The sequence below is a fragment of the Lutra lutra genome, chromosome 7 (assembly GCF_902655055.1).
Source record: "Lutra lutra chromosome 7, mLutLut1.2, whole genome shotgun sequence".
Taxonomy (NCBI): domain Eukaryota; kingdom Metazoa; phylum Chordata; class Mammalia; order Carnivora; family Mustelidae; genus Lutra; species Lutra lutra.
In genome coordinates, this window is record NC_062284.1 from 18286316 (window position 1) to 18306687 (window position 20372).

General features: G+C 42.7%; 1 protein-coding gene across 2 annotated transcripts in view; it reads right to left on the reverse strand.

Annotated features, from left to right (window-relative positions):
- The window catches only part of CERS3 (ceramide synthase 3), a 109228-nt gene that overhangs the window by 28373 nt on the left and 60483 nt on the right, over positions 1-20372 (reverse strand). For both annotated transcript variants that reach the window (XM_047739289.1, XM_047739290.1), the window contains 3 exons: positions 17516-17644; positions 14000-14106; positions 2751-2904 (listed from right to left, as the gene is read on the reverse strand). In XM_047739289.1, coding sequence (XP_047595245.1) covers positions 2751-2904; positions 14000-14106; positions 17516-17644 — 390 coding nt within the window. The remainder of the gene's footprint in view (positions 1-2750; positions 2905-13999; positions 14107-17515; positions 17645-20372) is intronic.

Sequence of the window (20372 nt, forward strand, 5' to 3'; positions counted from 1 at the left end):
TTTGTTTCCCTGAATTACATATTCATTTGCATATTCAACACTACTTATCAAGGGCCTATCAGGCATAAGGAACTTAAAAAGACAAATTCCCATTCTCTGTTAGAAGATTTGAGAGACATTTTAGGAGGCCTAAGCACTTCGGTAGTTCTGTTTTCTAAATATCCAAGAATTCGTCACCTTCGTAACGACGGAGGGATGTATATGAAACGCTAACAAGCTGTTAAGTAGAGTTGAAAACTGACTTGTTCCTTGCTCCTCTAAGAATGTCTACTCCCGCCTTTATCTGTCTCCTCCCCTTCGCATGCTACGGGGCCTTCAAATAGCATTCTTTAAAAGGCAGCTTTACGGCTTTGGAGGAAGAAGCCAAGTTCACAGCCAGTTTTGCCACTGCTATGGAAAACAGTGTGCACATGCAAGCCAGCTGAAGTCATACGAACTGCAGGGATTAGGGCTTTGGGGGCCTCCACCACCACTGTCAAATCACAATTGGAAACAGCTTTTCCAAAGTACAGCATGAGAAATAGGGAATTCCTGTTCACGGCTCCCCGACCCACTGGGTTTTTAATCAGGCCTGGTACAACCCATTAGAGATCAGAAATATGAACACAATGCTGAAACCAAACAAGAGTATCTTCTGGGCTCCGAGTTTTGTTCAGCCTGGCTCCCTTCCAGCCTGTAATTATTGTCACTCACCAGTGATTAAGGGCACAGTTTCCGGCTAGGGAGACCCACGCTCCAGGAAGCTCGACCCAGGGCTGGGACAAGCTCAGTTCAGCGCCCTTCCCTCCAAGCTCCCCATGTGCAAAGGGTCTAACTGCTCCACTTTTTAACCTTATCACACCCCCTTCAACTTTGTCAGTCACTCGGAGGTAAAATTACTTTTGCAGAGGTCATGAGAAAACTATTCAGAATATTAATAAACTAGAACCATTCGATGAAAGCGTTTCTTCTTGGCACTCTGATTTTTTAAGGGAGAGAGTCTGCTCTCAAGCAAACAAGGTCAAGTCAGTCATTTGGTAAAACAAACAAACCAAACTACTTTTTTTTTTTTTAAAGATTTTATTTATTTATTTGACAGAGAGAAATCACAAGTAAGCAGAGAGGCAGGCAGAGAGAGAGGAGGAAGTAGGCTCCCTGCTGAGCAGAAAGCCCGATGTGGGGCTCGAACCCAGGACCTGGGATCATGACCTGAGCCGAAGGCAGCGGCTTAACCCACTGAGCCACCCAGGCGCCCCCCAAACTACTTTTTTGAATTTGGTTTTAGATTAATCCAGATATAGCCCAACTCCCTATACCTCTGTCTAGATCTAGAAGCTAGGAGATGGTAGAAAACCCAGAGGTCAGTTATCACGAAGTCCATTTCATCAGAACATGAACTTCCAGGTAAATTACCACCATACCTGTTACATACAAGTCACTCCCTCTGATGATACCGTGTTGTGTTATACGTGTATGGTAACCTTGGAAAACAGGCCCACTATAACTTCCACCTTGAAAGATCCTTAATTAAAACTTCCTCAGGGGGCACCTGGGTGGCTCAGTGGGTTAAAGCCTCTGCTTTCGGCTCAGGTCATGATCCCAGGGTCCTGGGATCGATCCCTGCATCAGGCTCTCTTCTCAGCAGGGAGCCTGCTTTCCTTCCTCTCTCTCTGCCTGCCTCTCTGCCTACTTGTGATCTCTGTCTGTCAAATAAATTGAAAAAAACTTCCTTGGAAGTATGATTTTCTGACAAGGAACTGTGATTTTCTTTTCCTTGCCTTTAAGGCTCAAGTCAAATTCCGTCCGTTTGATAACGTTCCCTGGCTGGCCCTTGAGTCAACGGGTTTCTGTCTCCCACAGCAAGTTTATGGGATATCTCTTTAGCACACTATAGGAAGTTGCTAGTAGGTGAATATTCCCCCCAGATGCCAGGTCAGTTTCCCCAAAGGCAGTGAATTGTGTCTTACTCATTTCTGAAGCCCTCCCCACCCTTGTTCTGGAATTGTTCTGGAACAGAATTCAAAACAAACAAACAGAAAGCTCCTATTGTCTGAAAGGTATTATTAGTTTGTTATTATCTAGAGAAGAAGCTGCTTTCAGGAAAAAAAAGCATAGTCAAATGACAGACAATATTTCAGATGATAGGAGAAGGGTCGGGGTGAGCATCACGTGCAAACTGGGTGCTCAGTGAGGGTAAATGTGAGGCTCTGAAGTATTACTCAGTAATCACTTATAATCACCATAAAGCTCGTCCCAAACCAGAGCAAATTTAGACTCATTAGGACATTCTTTAAAAAGCAACAATCAGGATGCCTGGGTGGCTCAGTCAGTTAAGCATCTGCCTTCTGTTCAGGTCATGATCCCAGGGTCCTGCGATCCAGCCCTGCATCAGGCTCCCTGCTTGGAGGGAAGCCTGCTTCTCCCTCTCCCTCTGCCGCAGCTCTCTCTCTCATGCACTCTCTCTCTCTAATAAATAAATAAAATCTATTTTTTTTAAAAAAAGCAACATTTTTTGGACCAAAGCTTTATAAAAATGACTGGTCCTCTAACAAAAGCAATTTCTTAAAAGCACCGTAGAGACCTACCTAAAAAAAAAAAAAAAAAAAAGCTACCTTTTAGATACGTTTTTATCAATCATGATCAAATCAAGAGGAAGAAAAGGAATTCTGGTTAACTCCAAAATAACTAACGCATTCCGTCATCGAGGCATCACCTTCAATCTGGCAACAGAGTCCACTTGCTGAGAGCAGTGAGGCTCAGACAGCCCTTACCTTCATGAATAAACATCTTCTGAGCATCTTTAGGATGAAGTAGCACCAGTACAGGTGAAGGGCTTGCAGGACCAGGAGCTGGAGGTTGAGGAAGATGTATGAGAAGAAAGGCTCCAGGTAGTGCAGAGGCAGAATCAATGTGCAGTATAAAATCCTAAAAAAAAAAAAACAAAACAAAACAGACCAAAGGATTTCATTACACAATACTAGCGAATTTTCAGTGGAAAAACAAATACTTTTCCTCCCAAGGCATTCAACATTTATTTCATTTCTAACTATGCCCAGGAAATTCTCAAGGGAAAACAATATGATAATATTACCTTTTATATCATTATTGGCGAGCTACAAAAAAAAAAAAAAATATATATATATATATATATAGTCTGCCTCTGGGGAGAAAAGTTAAAGCAAATGGAATTTTTATGGTCAGGCTGCCTGCACTCCATTCTCTGTACCTAGGTTTCCTCTCTGCAAGCAGAAGAGCGTACACGACCCAACTTGGCTTCCCCGGGGTTTGTAGAATAAATAGGATAATGCGTGTTTATGTAGGGTTATAATTGCCCTTATGACACAACCTCGTGTATTGGGCAGCAAAATGAATGGTGAATTTTACCAAAGTAAATTTTCCAATAAAAGAGGCTTTTAAAGTAGCAAAAATTCTATTATTACTTCCAGTTTCTAAAGCGAACTGCATGCTTTATGTATTTCATGAACAGACTCATGGACATCATTCTGAGCTGCCCTTGATCACCCAGAACACACAGTGACTTCAGATACGACTGCCGTAGGAAGGGTTTACCAGTTCCCTTCCCAAACTTCATACACTACCATGATCTTAGAGTTCCTGGATTGGTTTGCTTAAAGATATATTGTTCTAACTATAAAAACAATCTATTCATACAAAAATAGGAAAAAGAAGAAAAACAAATAGAGTTGCCCACAATACCACCAGTCTAAACAAATTATATTGGGGCTTTTGTGTATTATCTTCCAGTTTTTCCCATACATATTTTACTTTTTACATGAACATATGGCAAAACTGACTCTTTTTTTGGTGTCATATGAATTATAATACATAAAGAGATCTGTATCTCTCCTAAAAATATGTTAAGTTTTTAAGTTCCTTTTCCTTTTGGCCTTTTTTCCATTACCACATGATTTTATACCACAGAAACACACTAGGCATGTAATTTTGTACCCTGCTTTTATGACTCAATAATATGATACATAGAGCTTTCCATGTTAATGGATATACCTACATACCAGGGATCAGTAAACAGTTTTGTAAAGGGGCAGATAGTAAATATTTTAGGCCTCTGGGTCATTTGGTTTCTGTTGCAAATACTATGCCACCATAATGTGAGAGCAGTCACAGAATTATGCCAATTAATGGGTGTGACCATGTGGCAATAAAACTTTATTAACAAAAACAGTCAGTGGGCTGGATTTGGCCTGTGAGCTGGAGTTTGCCAACCCCTACTATATGCCATCCTATGTAAAACCTGCACAGAAATATACTTATAGATATCATAATTTATTTAACTAATCCATTTTTGGGTAGATAATATTTTCCAAATTTTCATAGTGTTATAGAGAATATTGTAAGAATTACTTGTAAAGACATTTTAATAGAACTGTTTGATTATTTTCTTAAAATAGCTAAAATCCTTAATCAAAAAGTATACTCATTTTACATTTTGGAATACATTGCTAGATTGCTTTCCAGCAAGACCACAGCAATTTACTGTCTTACACTAGTGTATGAGATTACCTGCTTCCTTCGATCTTGACTAACATTGTACTTTGTCAGCCTCTATCTAAAAGAGCATCATGCAGTTTATATTTACATTTTTATTTATTGTGAAGTGAATATATATGTATATATACTTGTGTTTTATTTGGTAATTTTGATTTATACTTTTGTGAACTGCTTCTTCATGATATTTGTCCATTTTTCTTTTTTTTTTTTTAAAGATTTTTATTTATTTATTTATTTATTTATTTGACAGAGAGAGATCACAAGTAGGCAGAGAGGCAGGCAGAGAGAGAGAGGAAGGGAAGCAGGCTCCCTGCTGAGCAGAGAGCCCGATGCGGGACTCGATCCCAGGACCCCCGAGATCATGACCTGAGCCGAAGGCAGCGGCTTAACCCACTGAGCCACTCAGGCGCCCTATTTGTCCATTTTTCTATCAGGGTGTTTCCCCTTCCATTGATTCATGAGTGCTTTTTACATATCAAGGGCAACAACATTATTTTTAAATCCTATTAAATATCACCACATGGTCTAATTCTTTCAACCTTGTTAATGATTTTTGTGGCAAACTAACTTCTAAAATATTCTTGTAACCAAATTTATCATTCTTTTTGCCTTTCTTGGTTGCCTCTATGGTATGCTTTTTTTTTTTTTTTTTTTTTTTTTTTTTTTTTTAGATTTATTTATTTATTTGACAGACAGAAATCACAAGGAGGCAGAGAGGCAGGCAGAGAGAGAGGAGGAAGCAGGCTCCCCGCTGAGCAGAGAGCCCGATGTGGGGCTCGATCCCAGGACCCTGGGATCATGACCTGAGCCGAAGGCAGAGGCTTTAATCCACTGAGCCACCCAGGTGCCCCTATGGTATGCTTTAAAGGGCCTTTCTCATCTCTATCATCACAATATATATTTCCCCATATTTTCTTAATATATTGGCTCTTTCACTTAAAATCCTGGGTCTGTGTAGCCTTGATCCAATTCTCCATGCATTTTCTCAACTGTAAAATGGAAGCAACAAGTATCCATCCAATCCATTCAATAAGTGTTCCCTGAGCACCTATCAGAGTGCTACCTGGCACTTTATAGGAGACAGGACTAGAGCAATGAATAAAACTGACCCAAATCCCGGAAGCGGTAAGGCTCACATTCCAGTGCCTGCATTCACAGGGATTTCAGGAAATAATGTGCATCGTAAAGCCTCTTTGCCATTCTTGTTTGCTGGATCTGTAAGCAATTGTGTGCCTTACTCTGTACTCTCCCAGCCTACAATGCCCTTCCCCGTTTCAGCTGAGATTGTCTTCATCCACCAAAGCATGGGTTCCTTTACAACAAAGCTCTCCATGCTCTTCTGATCACCTCTCGATGTATACCATTTCCTCTAGGCTCCCCCACTACCAAGTCCTTGAGAGAATTTGGCCTGATTCAACCTGTCCTGTAGTCAGAGTTGCTCGTACAAGATCACTCTTCCCTTGCTGGCACGCTTTCCGAAGGCAACGGCCATGACATCTTCATCTCTGTATCCTCCCTTCCCCTGTTCCTGGGCCTTCCTCCTTACTAGATCCCCATTAGGAATTTGTCGATGTCAAAAGTAACAAAGGAGGGATGCCCGGGTGACTCAGTGGATTAAGCCCCTGCCTTCAGCTCAGGTCATGATCTCAGGGTCCTGAGATGGAGTCCCACATTGAGCTCTCTGCTCGGTAAGGAGCCTGCTTCCCCCTCTTTCTCTGCCTGCCTCTCCGCCTGCTTGTGATCTGTCAAATAAATAGATAAAATCTTAAAAAAAAATAACAAAGGAAATGATTCAAAAACATCTCCTTTATATATTCTACCAGAGAATGTGAATAATGCCTTAACTATGTAATTACTCATTGTGATCCAAACAAAGAAAAAACAAAACAAAACAGGGGGGTGGGTATAGCTGACCTAAGATTTCTCTTTTCTTCAAGTTCAAGGGAAGACACAGAAAAGAGGGTCCTGGTTGGAAGGGACCACATGTATGAGGCCCTCAGGTGGGAGGCATTGTAGAAAAGTCAAGGGCTAAGATGAGACCAGTGCAGCTGAAGGGAGAGGAGTGGCAGGGAGGGGTGGTGTAAGATACAGGTGCGGAGGTGAATGGAGGCGTCCCCTGTTGGCTTTGCAAGATATGGCATCAGGAAGATTTGCTAGTTTTAGAAAGGGGAGTGATATACCTGGCCCAGACTCATCAGAGCAGCATTCTGGAGCTGAGGCCAGTTTTCTTCCCCCATAACCTACACCCAAGTCACTAAGCCTCCTGGACCTTGGACAGGGTGGAAGTCACCCTGCCCCGTGACTGGGAGGCTCCAGGGAAACACACAGCCAGCTTTGCACACTGTAGTGTCCTAGAAATGGAAGAGACCACCATTAAAATACAGATGCCTCCAGAGAGAGCCAGCTACTGCCCCAAGGGGAGAGGAAAGGCATGGGCTCTGGGGCTGGCTAGCTGAGGATCCCGGCTCCCTTGCGGTTGGCAGCAAGTGACGCAAGCTCTCTGGGCTTCCGTTTCTTCTGTGAAATGAAAACACCACCACTCGCCTCATCAAACTGTTGTGTGGGCTTAATGGACAACTGGGAAGAGCTTCGCATCCAGGAAGCACTGGGAAAACGGTAGTTCTAACCATGGCCGTGACTCCCGCTCTGACAACGCCTTTTCCACCCACCTCTTCCTACTGTGCAGAGGTGGCATTCCCACTACAGGAAGAGCAACACCCAGGGGACTGGGGAGCTGAACGGGCTGGAGTTTCTGCTTCAGGAAAGGAGGGGGAAGCCACTCCGGAGAGGGAGTGGGGACGCTGTGCTGGCTGGAACATTCTGTGCGGGAGGACAGAGGGGACCAAATGGAGAGGAGCTCTGAAGGGGGTGGCCGCTGTGGCCCCAGGGACAGTGGGTCTGGGGGCTGTGGTTACTCGGTCAGGACCTTTTTCTATCAGTCTACGTCCTCAGTAAAGGATGGTCCAGTCTCAATCTCAACTCTTCTCTTCTTTTGCTAAAAGAAGAGTGGGAAAGAGGGAAAAACCAACCCCTCTGTCTTACTCAATTTTGTCCCAGACACGTGTGTCACTTGTGTAAGCACATGCATGAACACACAAACACATGTTTCCCTTCCCGGCCATGTGGAATTTCTCTTTCCACAGAGGATGCTCAGAGACTCTGTGTTTCTGGATTCCTGAAACCACTCTGCTCTGTCCACTGGCCTTTAATCTGTCCGAAAGGTTGCACTATGCCTGTGACCCCGGATTGTGAACGTCAGACTTTTCCCTCTTTGGTTTGCTTTCCCACCTTCCCTCTAGCAATTACTGGAGTTTCCGTGGTTTGGGAAAAAAATCACATGGTTGGTTTAAACACTAGTTGGATTTGCTGGGCTAGATAAGGCAGCCACCAAAAGTTGTGTTTTCCTAATGAAAACTAGAAGGTGAAGGTCCTTTTCTCTCGCTAATTATAGGGGTGCGCATTCAGCTGTCTCAGGATAACAAAGACTGGTTCTACTGGTGAGTAATTGCCTACCTTATATGTCAGGGATGCCTTACATTTCAAAGTGACTGTGTAGTGAAGGAAATTTAATAAATACTTAGGGAAGGCAAATTATGTCTGCTTTAAGTCGTCTGCTTTACTAATTGAATTTGAACATATCTGTTCTGTGTTTCAAATGCCCTGTTTCTAGTCTTTCCTAAGTTGCTGTGTGATCCTGGAAATATCTTAACTCCCCACCTGGAGTATAAATAGGGGTGTCTACATGCTTCCACAACGCTGATGACCTGAAGGAGAAAGGAACTGTTCCAGGTGAATGAGAACTGAAGGCAAAATATGATCCTGGGCCAGATCCAGTAGGAGGGGGGAAAAACATATTGGATCAATGGACAAAACTGAAACACGGATGGTGGGTTGCTACATTTCCAGAAATTGACAACTATACTGTGATGCGTAAAAGGATCTCCTTGTTCTTAGGAAAGACGCAGCGAAGAATTTAAGACTAAGAGGACATGATGCTTGCAACTTGCAAATGATTCAGAAAACACATGTAGATACATATATGCTCGCGCACGTGTGCACACACGCATGTGTGTGTGTGTGTGTGTGTGTGTTGAGGCAGAATGAGAAGGATGAGAGAAGGAGAACAGAAAAGGGAAAGCAAACAGGGCACAATACCAACTAGTAAATCTGGGTAAACACAATACATTAAAATTCTTTGTAATATACTTGAAAGTATCCTATATATTTGAAATTATTTCTAAATAAATAAGTGAATAAAGGAGTTTGGCTAAATTCTGGGTAACGTCCGTTATCCTAAAGTATTACAATACGAAGAAGGGTGATGGTTGGAGCTGTCCTTTACACATCTATGAGCAGCAGAAGTAACGAGCACGTGGGTGCAAGTTAAGGAGTTCCCGTGAGGGCACACTGTCAAGGAGACGTTGAACAAACCCAGGTGGTGAAGTTCATTGTCTCTTACACAAGGTGTGAAACTGGAAAGTCTAGTTCAGAGATACATATCTGCGGTGGTGGCTCCAGGGAGGGGCCCAGCTTCCACAGGGCCACCCTCACATTGCTTGAGCCCTTCCTTTCCTCTGGTGGCTGTGAGTTGGGCACGGCGCCATCCCAGGAGGGCCTAGAAACCCACCAGGGCACCAAGACACCCAGGCTCTGCCCTTGACTTATTCAGAACGCAGGCTCCAGGCTTTATGAGGATGGGAAAGGTCCCCTGGGTCCTTACTCTTGTCTCCCCTCTGCTGAGTGTCCGCTAAGAGCACTGCTGTACGCTTCTAGCTTTGTCTTATCTTTTCTTGAAACTGCCCTCTCTCTGATAGCCATTCCAAGTACTTCTAAGGTCACATGACCCACAGAATTCCTTTTCACCTGAGGCTTCCTGTGGGACTGTCTTCCTCTGCCAGTGAGAGCCAGATCCTTGAAAGCTGAAGCCTGAAGCCCAGTGAACCAATGGTGGGGAATCCATAAAGTTACCGCAAGCATATGTACCCTTGCGGGTTAGCAAGTTCCTTACCTGAAGATTATTCACCTTTGGAAAATTTTTTTGAACATCCAAAACACAGGTCAGTGTTAATAATCTTCAAATATATAGATAGGGCAGTTGATAAAAGGATCTCTTCTGCTGCCCTTATGAACTCCTCCCTCAAGGTAGGAACTATGTTTCATTCATCCAGTGTATTCCTCACAACCTCTACGTGTGATGAGTTCAAGAAACGAACCAGCGAGCCAGTACCTCCCCCCGTAAACTTCCGTTGAGACGGAATGCTCCTTTCCTTCAGTGGATCAGCCTGGACTAAATTGTTATCTGCCCTTGTGGTTTATGGAGGAAACTGTCAAGAATCAGAGAAATTGTTTACCTGAATTTAGGAAGGTCTTTCTAGCCTAGTGATTCCCCAGCAGTATTTGTATGATATTCAAATAGACAGATACATCCAATAATTCAAAAGCAGAGAAGCCATTATTTTTAAACAACAATTGCGGGCACCTGGGTGGCTCAGTTGGTCAAGTGTCTGCCTTTGGCTCAGGTCGTGATCCCGGGGTCTTGGGATCAAGTCCCACGTCAAGCTCCCTGCTCAGGGGGGATCTGCTTCTCAATCTGCCCCTCCCCCTGCTCATGCACTCTTCTCTCTCTCTCTCTTTCTCTCCCCCTCTTGCAAAAATAAATTAATAAATCTTAGAAAAAAATAAAACAACACTTGGGAATACCCTTAAAAAATATAAGCCTGAGATTTAAATGCTTTTGAATAAAAATGCAAACAAATGAGGTAACTAGGCAATCAGATTAAAGTAATTTGGCCCAGGCTGACTGGAATTCCTGCCTGATGTTGAGAGGAACCGTGTTATAAAAAACCATGTAATTACCACATGCTGACACTGATTGAGTGAGAATTGGCTAAATAAGATTCCTGGGGGGTAAAAAGAAAAAAAATAAAAAAACAGGAGAGAAGAGGGGACAGAGTTGTACCCACATAAAAGAAGCTCATCAGAGGAAAGCAAACAGTTTGAGGCTGGGGAAAACCAAGGGAAAGTAAAAGAGAAGGAAAGGGAAGTGTAATGTATGGGCTCTGTTTCTTTCTCCCACAGTTTCCAGATAAATTTCAGATGGGTCAGTGTTCTCCCCACTGGACCCTTTGTCTTACCACAAAATGTGCAACGAAAGCCGTTGTGAGGAACAGAGCAATTGGTAGGCTGCCCGCCTCCCGTGGCACCTCGGAAATGTCTGAATCTTGAAATAGGTCTATCATCTGCACATCGTTTGGGCCATAGTAAATTCCCCCCCAAAACTGAACTAATAAAATATCCTTGAAAAATGAATCTACGCTTACACATTTTAGACAGATGGTTGGAGTCAGGCTAACAACAAGGAGCTGACTTTTCCTCTTTGGCACCGCAAGATGATTGTGTAACACGTTCAAGTGGATGGGAACGCTATTTAAGCCAGCGTAACACACCGCAATGGATTCTTTCAAAGACCATCGAGAATCAATCTCTCAAACTTCCAATAGCTTGGTGAGGCTTTCCTCAGCCTTCCAAACAACGAGGACCCATCAACGTCAGTGTGGAAAAATTTTTACCAGCAAAAAAATTTTTTACAGCCGGGTCTGTTAATACTGGTTTATTTGCAACCCAACTCCCTGAAGACAGCAAACAGTGGTATTGGCTGCCCTCTGCAGTGGGTTGGTGAATTCAGTGAACTATCGAGATCAAGAAAATGCCAAATGCATGCAACTAATTCTTCTTGAAATCCAGAAATGCTGGCAAGAGAACGGCTCCTTAAATCTAGGATTTTTAAAGTCGAGGGTGTGTGGGAAAGTAACACACCACCTCCACAATCACTCAACTCCCGTATGATGTTTGGTTGTTTTCTGGGCAAGAGGAAGCTTGCTTGTTGATTTAAGACATCATGGGAATGTCTGAGGTTAACGTCCTTCATTGCTAAATCAAAAGCCAACCACAGCAGCAAGACTGTGAAGCTTCTCAGAGAGTTCCCTGGGACTGAGAGCTTCCGTGGTGTATGTTTTTCAAATATGCCCATGAATTCTTTGAAATTATTCCCGTGGAGAAATGGAGTCTAATTTTCCTTCCCTCAAATAAGAGCTGGCCTTAGTCACCTGGATCCAATGAAGAAAATGAGGTTGGAAGTGGCATGATGTGACTTCTGCAGGTGGTTTATAAAAGGACACGCAGCATCTGCCTAGCTTTCTTCTGGGCTGCTCACCCTTGAAATCCAGCTGCCATGCTCTGGGGAGATCATGCCATGTGACAGGATTCTAGCTGACAGGCCCAGCTGAGGTCTCAACCAACAATCAGCATCCACCAGTTGACTTTTTACGTGTTACTTCAACCATGTGGAGTGGGGAAGTCTTCCAGCAAATTCCCAACTCTGGCCACATCTGACTGTAACCACAACAGAGACCCTAAGTGAAAACCACCAGCTCGCTGGAGCCAGTCAACTCCACAAACCGTGAGCCATAGTAATAATCAATAAATGTTGTTATTTTAAGAGAGAAGTCTGCAAACTAAGGCCCGGTGATAAAATCAGACCTGCGACCTGTTTTGCTCTGGCCTGTGAGCTCAGCTGGGCTTGGTACATTTTTTTTTTTTTTAAAGATTTTATTTATCTATTTGACAGAGAGAGAGATCACAAGTAGGCAGAGAGGCAGGCAGAGAGAGAGAGGAGGAAGCAGGCTCCCTGCTGAGCAGAGAGCCCGATGCAGGGCTCGATCCCAGGACCCTGAGATCATGACCTGAGCCGAAGGCAGCGGCTTAACCCACTGAGCCACCCAGGCGCCCCAGGTTTGGTACATTTTTAAAGGGTTGTAAATGAAACGAAACAAAGGAATAGTATGTGACAGCGACCATAGGCAGCCCTTAAAGCTGAAAATAGCTCTTCTGTGGCCTTTTACAAAAAAAAAAAAAAAACCCTCGTTCAACACTGTCTTAAGCCGTCAAGTTTTTAGATCGTTTACTATGTAGTAACAGATAAACCAGAAAACATGGTACTTCTGGAACATAAGAAGAGACCATCGGTGGGCAAATGCTGGATTTATGGCATCATAAAAGTCACGCTGAAAAGCCATAATTCAGCTATTACCCGAAAGTCAACACTATCAGGATCCGCTATCATACAATATTACAAGTTCACAAACACATGCGCTCAATCAAAGCAAAAGTGAGGGTAATGTGGTTCACCAACCAAGGAGAATATTATAAATGTTGTGTCTCAGATTCGATTCTAGATTAAATTTCAAATTCTTAGAGACTTATTAATAACTTTAATAAATGTAGCTGGCATTTGCCAATCCTTACTATGTTCTGGACACAATTCTGAACTGTTTCATATGTATTACTTCATTTAAGCCTGTGACAACAATTACTTCCATTTTACAGATGAGGAAACTGAGACCCAGGGAAATGACCTAACATGTCCAAGATTATACAGGTCATAAGTGTGGAGCCAGGATTTGAATCTAGGCCTGACTAGCATCCATGAACGTAATTACCACACTATGCTGCTCCTCTCTAGAAAATGTCTAAGTAAGACACTCGTCTTGGTTTAAGCATGTAGCTGGCTTCCATAGGGAAGTCTGGCCAGACTTCCCTGCAGGCTAGTCAAGGGTGCCGTTCACTCATTAGGAATCAGGTCTGGAACCTACATTCCTTCTCTTTCCCCTGGGACCCAGGATCTTCAGCAACACCAACCCTACTTTTCTGTTGAGAGGATATGAAACTATAGACCAGCACCCCAAAATGGGTCATTATAAGTTCTTTCTTCCAAACTATCAAAGTCTTCCTCACACTTCTTCATTTCCTATCAATCAACATATGGAAAATTATGCTTGCTAAAGGAATGACTGTCAGAGGAGACACAATATCGGTTCTTCACTGCCAGCCCTTGGCTAAACAAAATCAAAAGGCTGATCAAGAGCCAATCAATATGGAACGGATATCCAGACCATTGTTAAGACCAGTCAGTGATCATGGAAAATGAAATCAGTATCGGTTTTCTCATCTGTGAAGTAGGAGTGATAAGACCTTATATCTATGATTTGTCGTATAGACCGGAGCCAAGATATACAAAGGGCCTCATCCAGTGTCTGGCGTTCAATTAATGGTGGCTATATTTATTATATTTTCTTTAACATAGAACATGTCTCTCTTTCAAAGAGCCGGTGATTGACCAATGACAGTTCAATGAACAAAGGGAAAAGCTGTTAAACACAAAGAAAGATCCACATTCATGAAATAAAACATAGAGTAAGAATTGCTGTTTACCCATCGGGTTGCACATTTTTGACCTCCCTTTATCATAAGCTTTTTCCACTTTGGAAGGTGTTGTTTTAATTATTCATAAAAATGCCCCCCTCCCTTTATTTTCTCCGACTGAACTTGGCACAAACAACCGGGCATCAATGTAGGAAAGAGACTTCAACAACGTGCCAAGGCCACCTCAGCATGGTGACCAAAGGCACGACACAGCCCCCTGTTTACTCACCAGAAGGGAAAGATAATGAGGCGGCTGATGAAAAATATGGTAGAGAAGATGAGAAACAGGGTGTTACAGGTTTGCTTCCATCCAGCATAAGAAAACATCTTAGCAGACTGAAAATAAAAAAAGCAATTACATTCAGATAAAGTGATGTTAGAATAAAATTCTTAAATTAAATATTTATAAATGATACGATGTCCAGGATTTGGTTCAAAGTGGTTTCTGTGTGGGGGGTGGGGGAGAGGGATGGATGGGGAAATGGACGAAACAAGGCTGGCCACACTGACTACTGGTAACACTGGAGGAAAGGCCCACTGGGTCCATTATGCTCTTCTCTTTGTCGTTTGTTTGAAATTTTCCATAATAGAATGTTGAAAAAAAAAAAGATATGTTTAAATGATTGTAATATTACACCTGTCCTTCACAAGCCCTACAAGTTAGCCCAATGAATGTTAGCATGCATTTCATTGGGGCGCTGATTTATTTTCTCCACTTAATTGATTGGAGAACTGGATTAGAGAAAGGTTGAAATATGAGTGAAGATCTGGGCTGGGCTGGGCTGGGCTGCACACATTGCAATCAAGGCAGCTGACAGAAGGGGCAGAGTGAGGGGGATGCCCTGGGGGCTGCGTCCTGGTTGAAATGAAGTTGCAAGCACTCGATTTTTCCCCATTTATTTTATGCTAGTCTACACTGTCTGTATGGTCTGCATTGAATAAAAGGAATTACAGAAAGTGTTTAATGTGGTAGTAGCAGGTTAATGGATGAGAATTCTCTCTGGCATTATCGAGTGGAGCCCAAGGCTGCATGGGAAGGTATCTGGACTCGTGGGTGGTGGGAGGTGGGTAGGAGTTGCTGAGTGTAGGTCATCCCTCCAGAAGTGTGGTTCAGGTCTGCACAGTTTCAGGACTAAAACTGGTCTGGAAGCTCAAAGCCACTCTAAACCAAGAGAGGCAGCGTACTTCGGGAAGGGTTTTCATGACGTTTTCCATACTCTGCCATATTTACCGTGGGGTAAGGATATGATCAGATTGTGGAGTTCTGGGCGGGGGGCCCAGAAGGCAACAGCCTCAAATGCTGTGACGGAAGGCTAGTCTGCCAAGTGAGTGGGAGATGGGTATGGGGATCTGGGCCAGAAGTTCAGGGTGCTTGGAATGGAGTGTGGGAGTTGTTTGAAGAGTCAGAGGCCGGGCTAGGGTGGCTAGCTAGATGTGCACAGGCAGGAAAGGAGTGCACTTGTGAGGGCAAAGTAGCATTCCTTGGGGTAAGTACACACAGAATATTCCGGGCTGTGCAATGATGGAGATCGACAGTCACCCTGATCCTTTGCTAAGCATGAGTCAGGATGCTGTTCAAGCATTGGGCCCTGCACCCAAACTTGAACATGGGGGAAACAAGAGGATCAGGAGGAGGCATGAAGAAGACAGAGGTTCCTTCTAAGTCAGAGTTCTAGATGTTGAGGCTGTTTTTCCTTTCCGAGAAAAGGCTAAAAAATGATCCACACCAACTGTCTTGAGGAATATGAAAGATTAATAGTCACCATCTTTAGGAGGGTCTCAACAGGGCCAAAAGTTGTTCCATGTCTGGGTTCAATGAGAACTTGCCCGAGAAGACAACCACAAAAGCCCACTACTCGAGGAAGTTGTGGACCAGGCATCCTTGGAGGATATCAGAAATTGGCCCCTGTGCCATTGCTTCATGGTGCCTCTTCCCAGCTGGTGGAAGGTACTGGCCTTGCTCATTGAATCTCAGGTTAGATCGTGGTTTGTGAATCAGGAATGATTCATGATCATTAACAACATGAGGCTGTTCTCATAGTTTATCTGTGAAGGGACCTCTGAGTCTGACATTTTATTTTCCTTCTGTTTGCTTTTTTTTTTTTTTTCCACCTAAGAACCTCAGAACATTTTCCAACAGTAATGAGCTAAACCTCATGATATACCCTAAGGAGCAGATATGACTTCTCATATTACCGCCGAGGACAGAAAACAAAGAATTAAGTGATTTGCCCCGTCACCTAGGGAGTCATAGTATGTCAGGGATGGGGTCGGGGAGAGTAGGCAGGGACAACCCAGAGCTTATTCCCAGTCTCCACATCTAACTCCCTTTTAACAACACAATGAAGCTATTTTTACAGTGAACACACACCAAAGGCTAGAGTGCTTAAAATCAACAGAGTAGCATCAAGTTCTTAAGTCATGGCCAATGTGGTCTTAATTACAGGCAGGGTTACCGAGATACGATCAGAGGCGGAGGTAATTATAACAGATATGGCTACATTGAGATAACAACACATGGGAAAACTGGCACAATCCTTCTTCTGCTAAGCCATTTGCTGCCCTGAATAATCTTGGCCTTTGGAATGGGATTTACATGTCTAATGCCAATTACACAGAAGAAACAAAATTCTGTACACTTTTAATATTTTAACAGTAGCCAGTGGCTTTGAAATGGCTTCAAATGACTTCTGGTTACATCTAGAACAGGGTTTAGCAAACTACCGTCCAGCCAATGGGCTACTCTTACTCTGTAAGGATGGGTTTCACATTTTTAAAAGGGTATGAGAAAAGAAAAAGCAAACAATCAGAAAAGAAGATGATATGGCAAGAGATTCTACAGTGCCCACAAAATTGATTTACTATCTGGCCCTTCACCAGAAAGTTCGGTGAACCCTGATCTAGAAGAACAAGATGCTATCAAATTGAATTTCTCCCATTCCAACTTACATTCAGCTATTAACCCTTCAAAAGGCAATCCTGCACACGAGATGGGCAAGCATTATTTTCCTCGGCTTCATTATAAGTGAAGGTATTTAGAGGACAAACTTATGGCTCTGGGAAATGTGGCCCTAAGTACAGCAGGAGAGCTGGTGGGCAAGAGGGCTGCTGGGTCACTGTCTCGGGGCAAACAGGAACCAATACATAACAGAGACGAGTAGAGAAAACAATCCTAATTTGCTTTGTTGCTCCTGTTGTGTGTTGTTTGGGACGAGGAAGACTCTTGTTTTAATGTCCCCTGCTCCAAAACATTCTTCCCTTAGGAAATAAATGCCACTTGAAGAAACATCAGCTCTCGTTCTTTAAAGCTGGAGGAGGATCCCTGTCTGGCCAGTGTGACCCTTCAATGGGTATTTGGCTTTGGCTTAAGTCAATATATGGTACCATCCAACGTTAAGAATCCATAAAGCCACGAATCCACATTTTCCTTTTAAACGATTAGAGCTCATTCCTTCCTCAAGTTATCTCACCTTACTTCCTGAGCTAGTATCTGCAGGCAACTTGTACAGGTGGAATCCCATGGGTTAACCTCTCTCGAGTACCGTGGAGAAGACTGGAGACTAAACACTAAAAGCTTTCATTTCTCTAAGCTTGAAGGACCCGAGGACCCAGAGACATCCTCAGACTTTGGGTGTTTTCAGGACAGGGAGTCTTGCTAAATCACTCCCAGACCGTTCTTCCAGCGAGGAGTTCCAGAAACCCAGGACATGGTATTGTTATTACTTTTTTAATGGCAAATGTTTACCTCCAGCCAAATGTCAGCCACATCATGCACAATCATCACGAGGGTCCCACTGCGAATATAATTAGCGCACCAAGAGAAGCTCATCAAACTAAGAGCAGACAGGTGGTGGATGACATGAGCTAGAAAATCCTACAAAATGAGAGGAAAATAGAAGCTATTAGGCAAATGCAGTTATTTCCTAATCATTGGAAGTGCTAACAACAATAACAATAATAATAATATTTTTCAAAAAACAACTTTTAAAATTAACATATAATGTATTATTTGCTTCAGGGGTACAGGTCTGTGAATCATCAGTCTTACACAATTCACAGCACTCACCATAGCACATACCATCCCCAAAGTCCATCACCCAGCCACCCTCTCCCTACTGCCCCACCCGCAAGCAGCCGTCAGTTTGTTTCCTGAGATTAAGAGTCTCTTATGGTTTGTCTCCCTCCCCAGTCCCATCTTGTTTCATTTTTTCCCCTCCCTTCCCCCCACAGCCCCTTACCCTGCCTCTCAAATTCCTCATATCAAAGAGATCCTATAATAATTGTCTTTCTCTGATTGACTTATTTCACTCAGCATAATACCCTCTAGTTCCAACCACGTCATGGCAAATGGCAAGATTTCACAAAAAAGCAACAACTTACATCTGAATGTTTTGAAATGTGTAAAATGCTTTCACTTTGATTCTTAAACACAACCCTTGTGAGGGAACTAACACATGTTATCCTCACTGATGAAGTCACTTACATTTGGGACAGCGTTGAATAGTTGTCATCTAACTCCTAACATCCGCTCTTCTTTCCACTGCCCCACAATGGATAGACACACACACACACGCATGCGCACACACACACACCATATACATACACACACAGTCCTGTGTATATTTACATTTATCCTTTATTCTCTAATTCCAAAAAGGGAAAAAGACTGATCTATAATATATTAAAATTATACAACCATTAAAATAAGAGTTACCACATAGGAAACAAGTAACAAATGGAAGGACAACACTACCAATCCTGGGCTAAAGGAAGCTACCACAATCAAGGATAAAAACTTAAACATTTTCTGCAAACAACATATACAAACAGTGGGCAAGTACACAAAGGCACTCAACCCTCATTAGTCGTCAGGAAAATGTAAATCAAAACCACCATGAGATACCGCTTCATCCCCACCATGATAGCTATAATAAAAATGATGAACTCTAACAAGTGTTGGCAAGGACGTGGAAAGACTGGAATGCTTGTATGGTGCTGGGAGGAATATAAAATGCTGCAGCACCTTCGGCAGTTGCCCAAAAGGTTAAATATAGAATTATCATATAAGCCAGCAATTCTACTGGAAGAAATACAAATAATGTCCATGCAAAATATGTCCATGCAAAAACTTGTATATGAATGCTCATATTCCATTATTCCCAAGAGACAACAAAGAAAACATCCCAAATAGCCATCAAGTAGTAAACAGGTAAAATAAAGTGCGATCTATCCATACCATGGGCAGTTATTTAGCAATTAAAGGGAATGAAGGACTGATAACACACTTCCACATGAATGAACCTTGAAGACATTATGTTAAGTGAAAGTACCAGACACAAAAAAACCATATATTATGATTCAGCTTATTTATATGAAATATACAGTATTGGCAAATCCGTAGAGATGGAAAGTAGGTCAGTGGGTTGCCTAGGGCAAGAGAAGTTAGGAGAAATGGGGAATGACTGCAAAAAGGGTCAGGATATCTTTGGGGGGCAGTGACAAAATATTCTAAAAATGACTGTGGCGGTAACTCTGGACATGCTCGAAACCAATGAATTACGCACTGTCAGTGACTGCCTTGTACAGTGTGCAGAGACCTCGAGAAGGATGTTTAAGAAAAAAACTTAAAGATTTCAGTTTCCTCATAGGCAAAGTAAAAGAGTAAACATGATACTACTAATAATGGCCCAACTTACTGAGCACTTACTGTATACCAGGAAGTGCTTTGTATGGGTTAATTTTCACAACAACCAGAGAAGATGGAAACTATTTTTAGTTCCATTTTACAGATGAGGAAATCAAGTTTAGGGAGTCTGGTCAGCTAGCCTGAGATGTTAGTGAGTGGTGAACCCAAAGTTTCAAACTTGGGCATTCTGACTCCAGAGTCCATGCTTTACCCACCTTCCAAAAATTTTTGTCTCTGAAGATATGTATTTACAAAATATATGACATCTATATATATTTAGTTTTTAAAAAGGTACCCAGTGCCCTTGTTAGTAAAGAGAAACCAACTACTGTAAACTCAGATGGGGGAGAAAGATGGGATCATTATAACCTTGACCCACCTTAGTATATCTTTGAAGACCTTTTAAAAGGGGATTATTTTTAATTCTCTCCCTTGAAAAAATGACTCAAACAATTAAATTTAGGTGTATTCTTTGCCCAGGCTAAAATTAATGGCAGTTCATCTACAGCTATGATTGAGTTTTATGGAAAAGGAGATTATTTTTATCAGACTTTTACATAAGATATTCTTATACTTACATTCTTTCTTTTTTTAAGATTTTATTTATTTATTTGACAGACAGAGATCACAAGTAGGCAGAGAGAGATGGGGAAGCAGGCTCCCTGCTGAGCAGAGAGCCCGATGTGGGGCTCGATCCCAGAACCCTGGGATCATGACCCGAGCCGAAGGCAGAGGCTTAACCCACTGAGCCACCCAGGTGCCCCTCTTATACTTACATTCTATAAGTTTTCTCCTCTTCACTACAGTGGATTGAGCCCTTTAGGTGATAGATGGGGCACACCATCACACACCCAAACATTTAACCAAGCTGGCTTGGTCTTATCTCCTTAATACTGAGTTCAACTTAACTTTATCA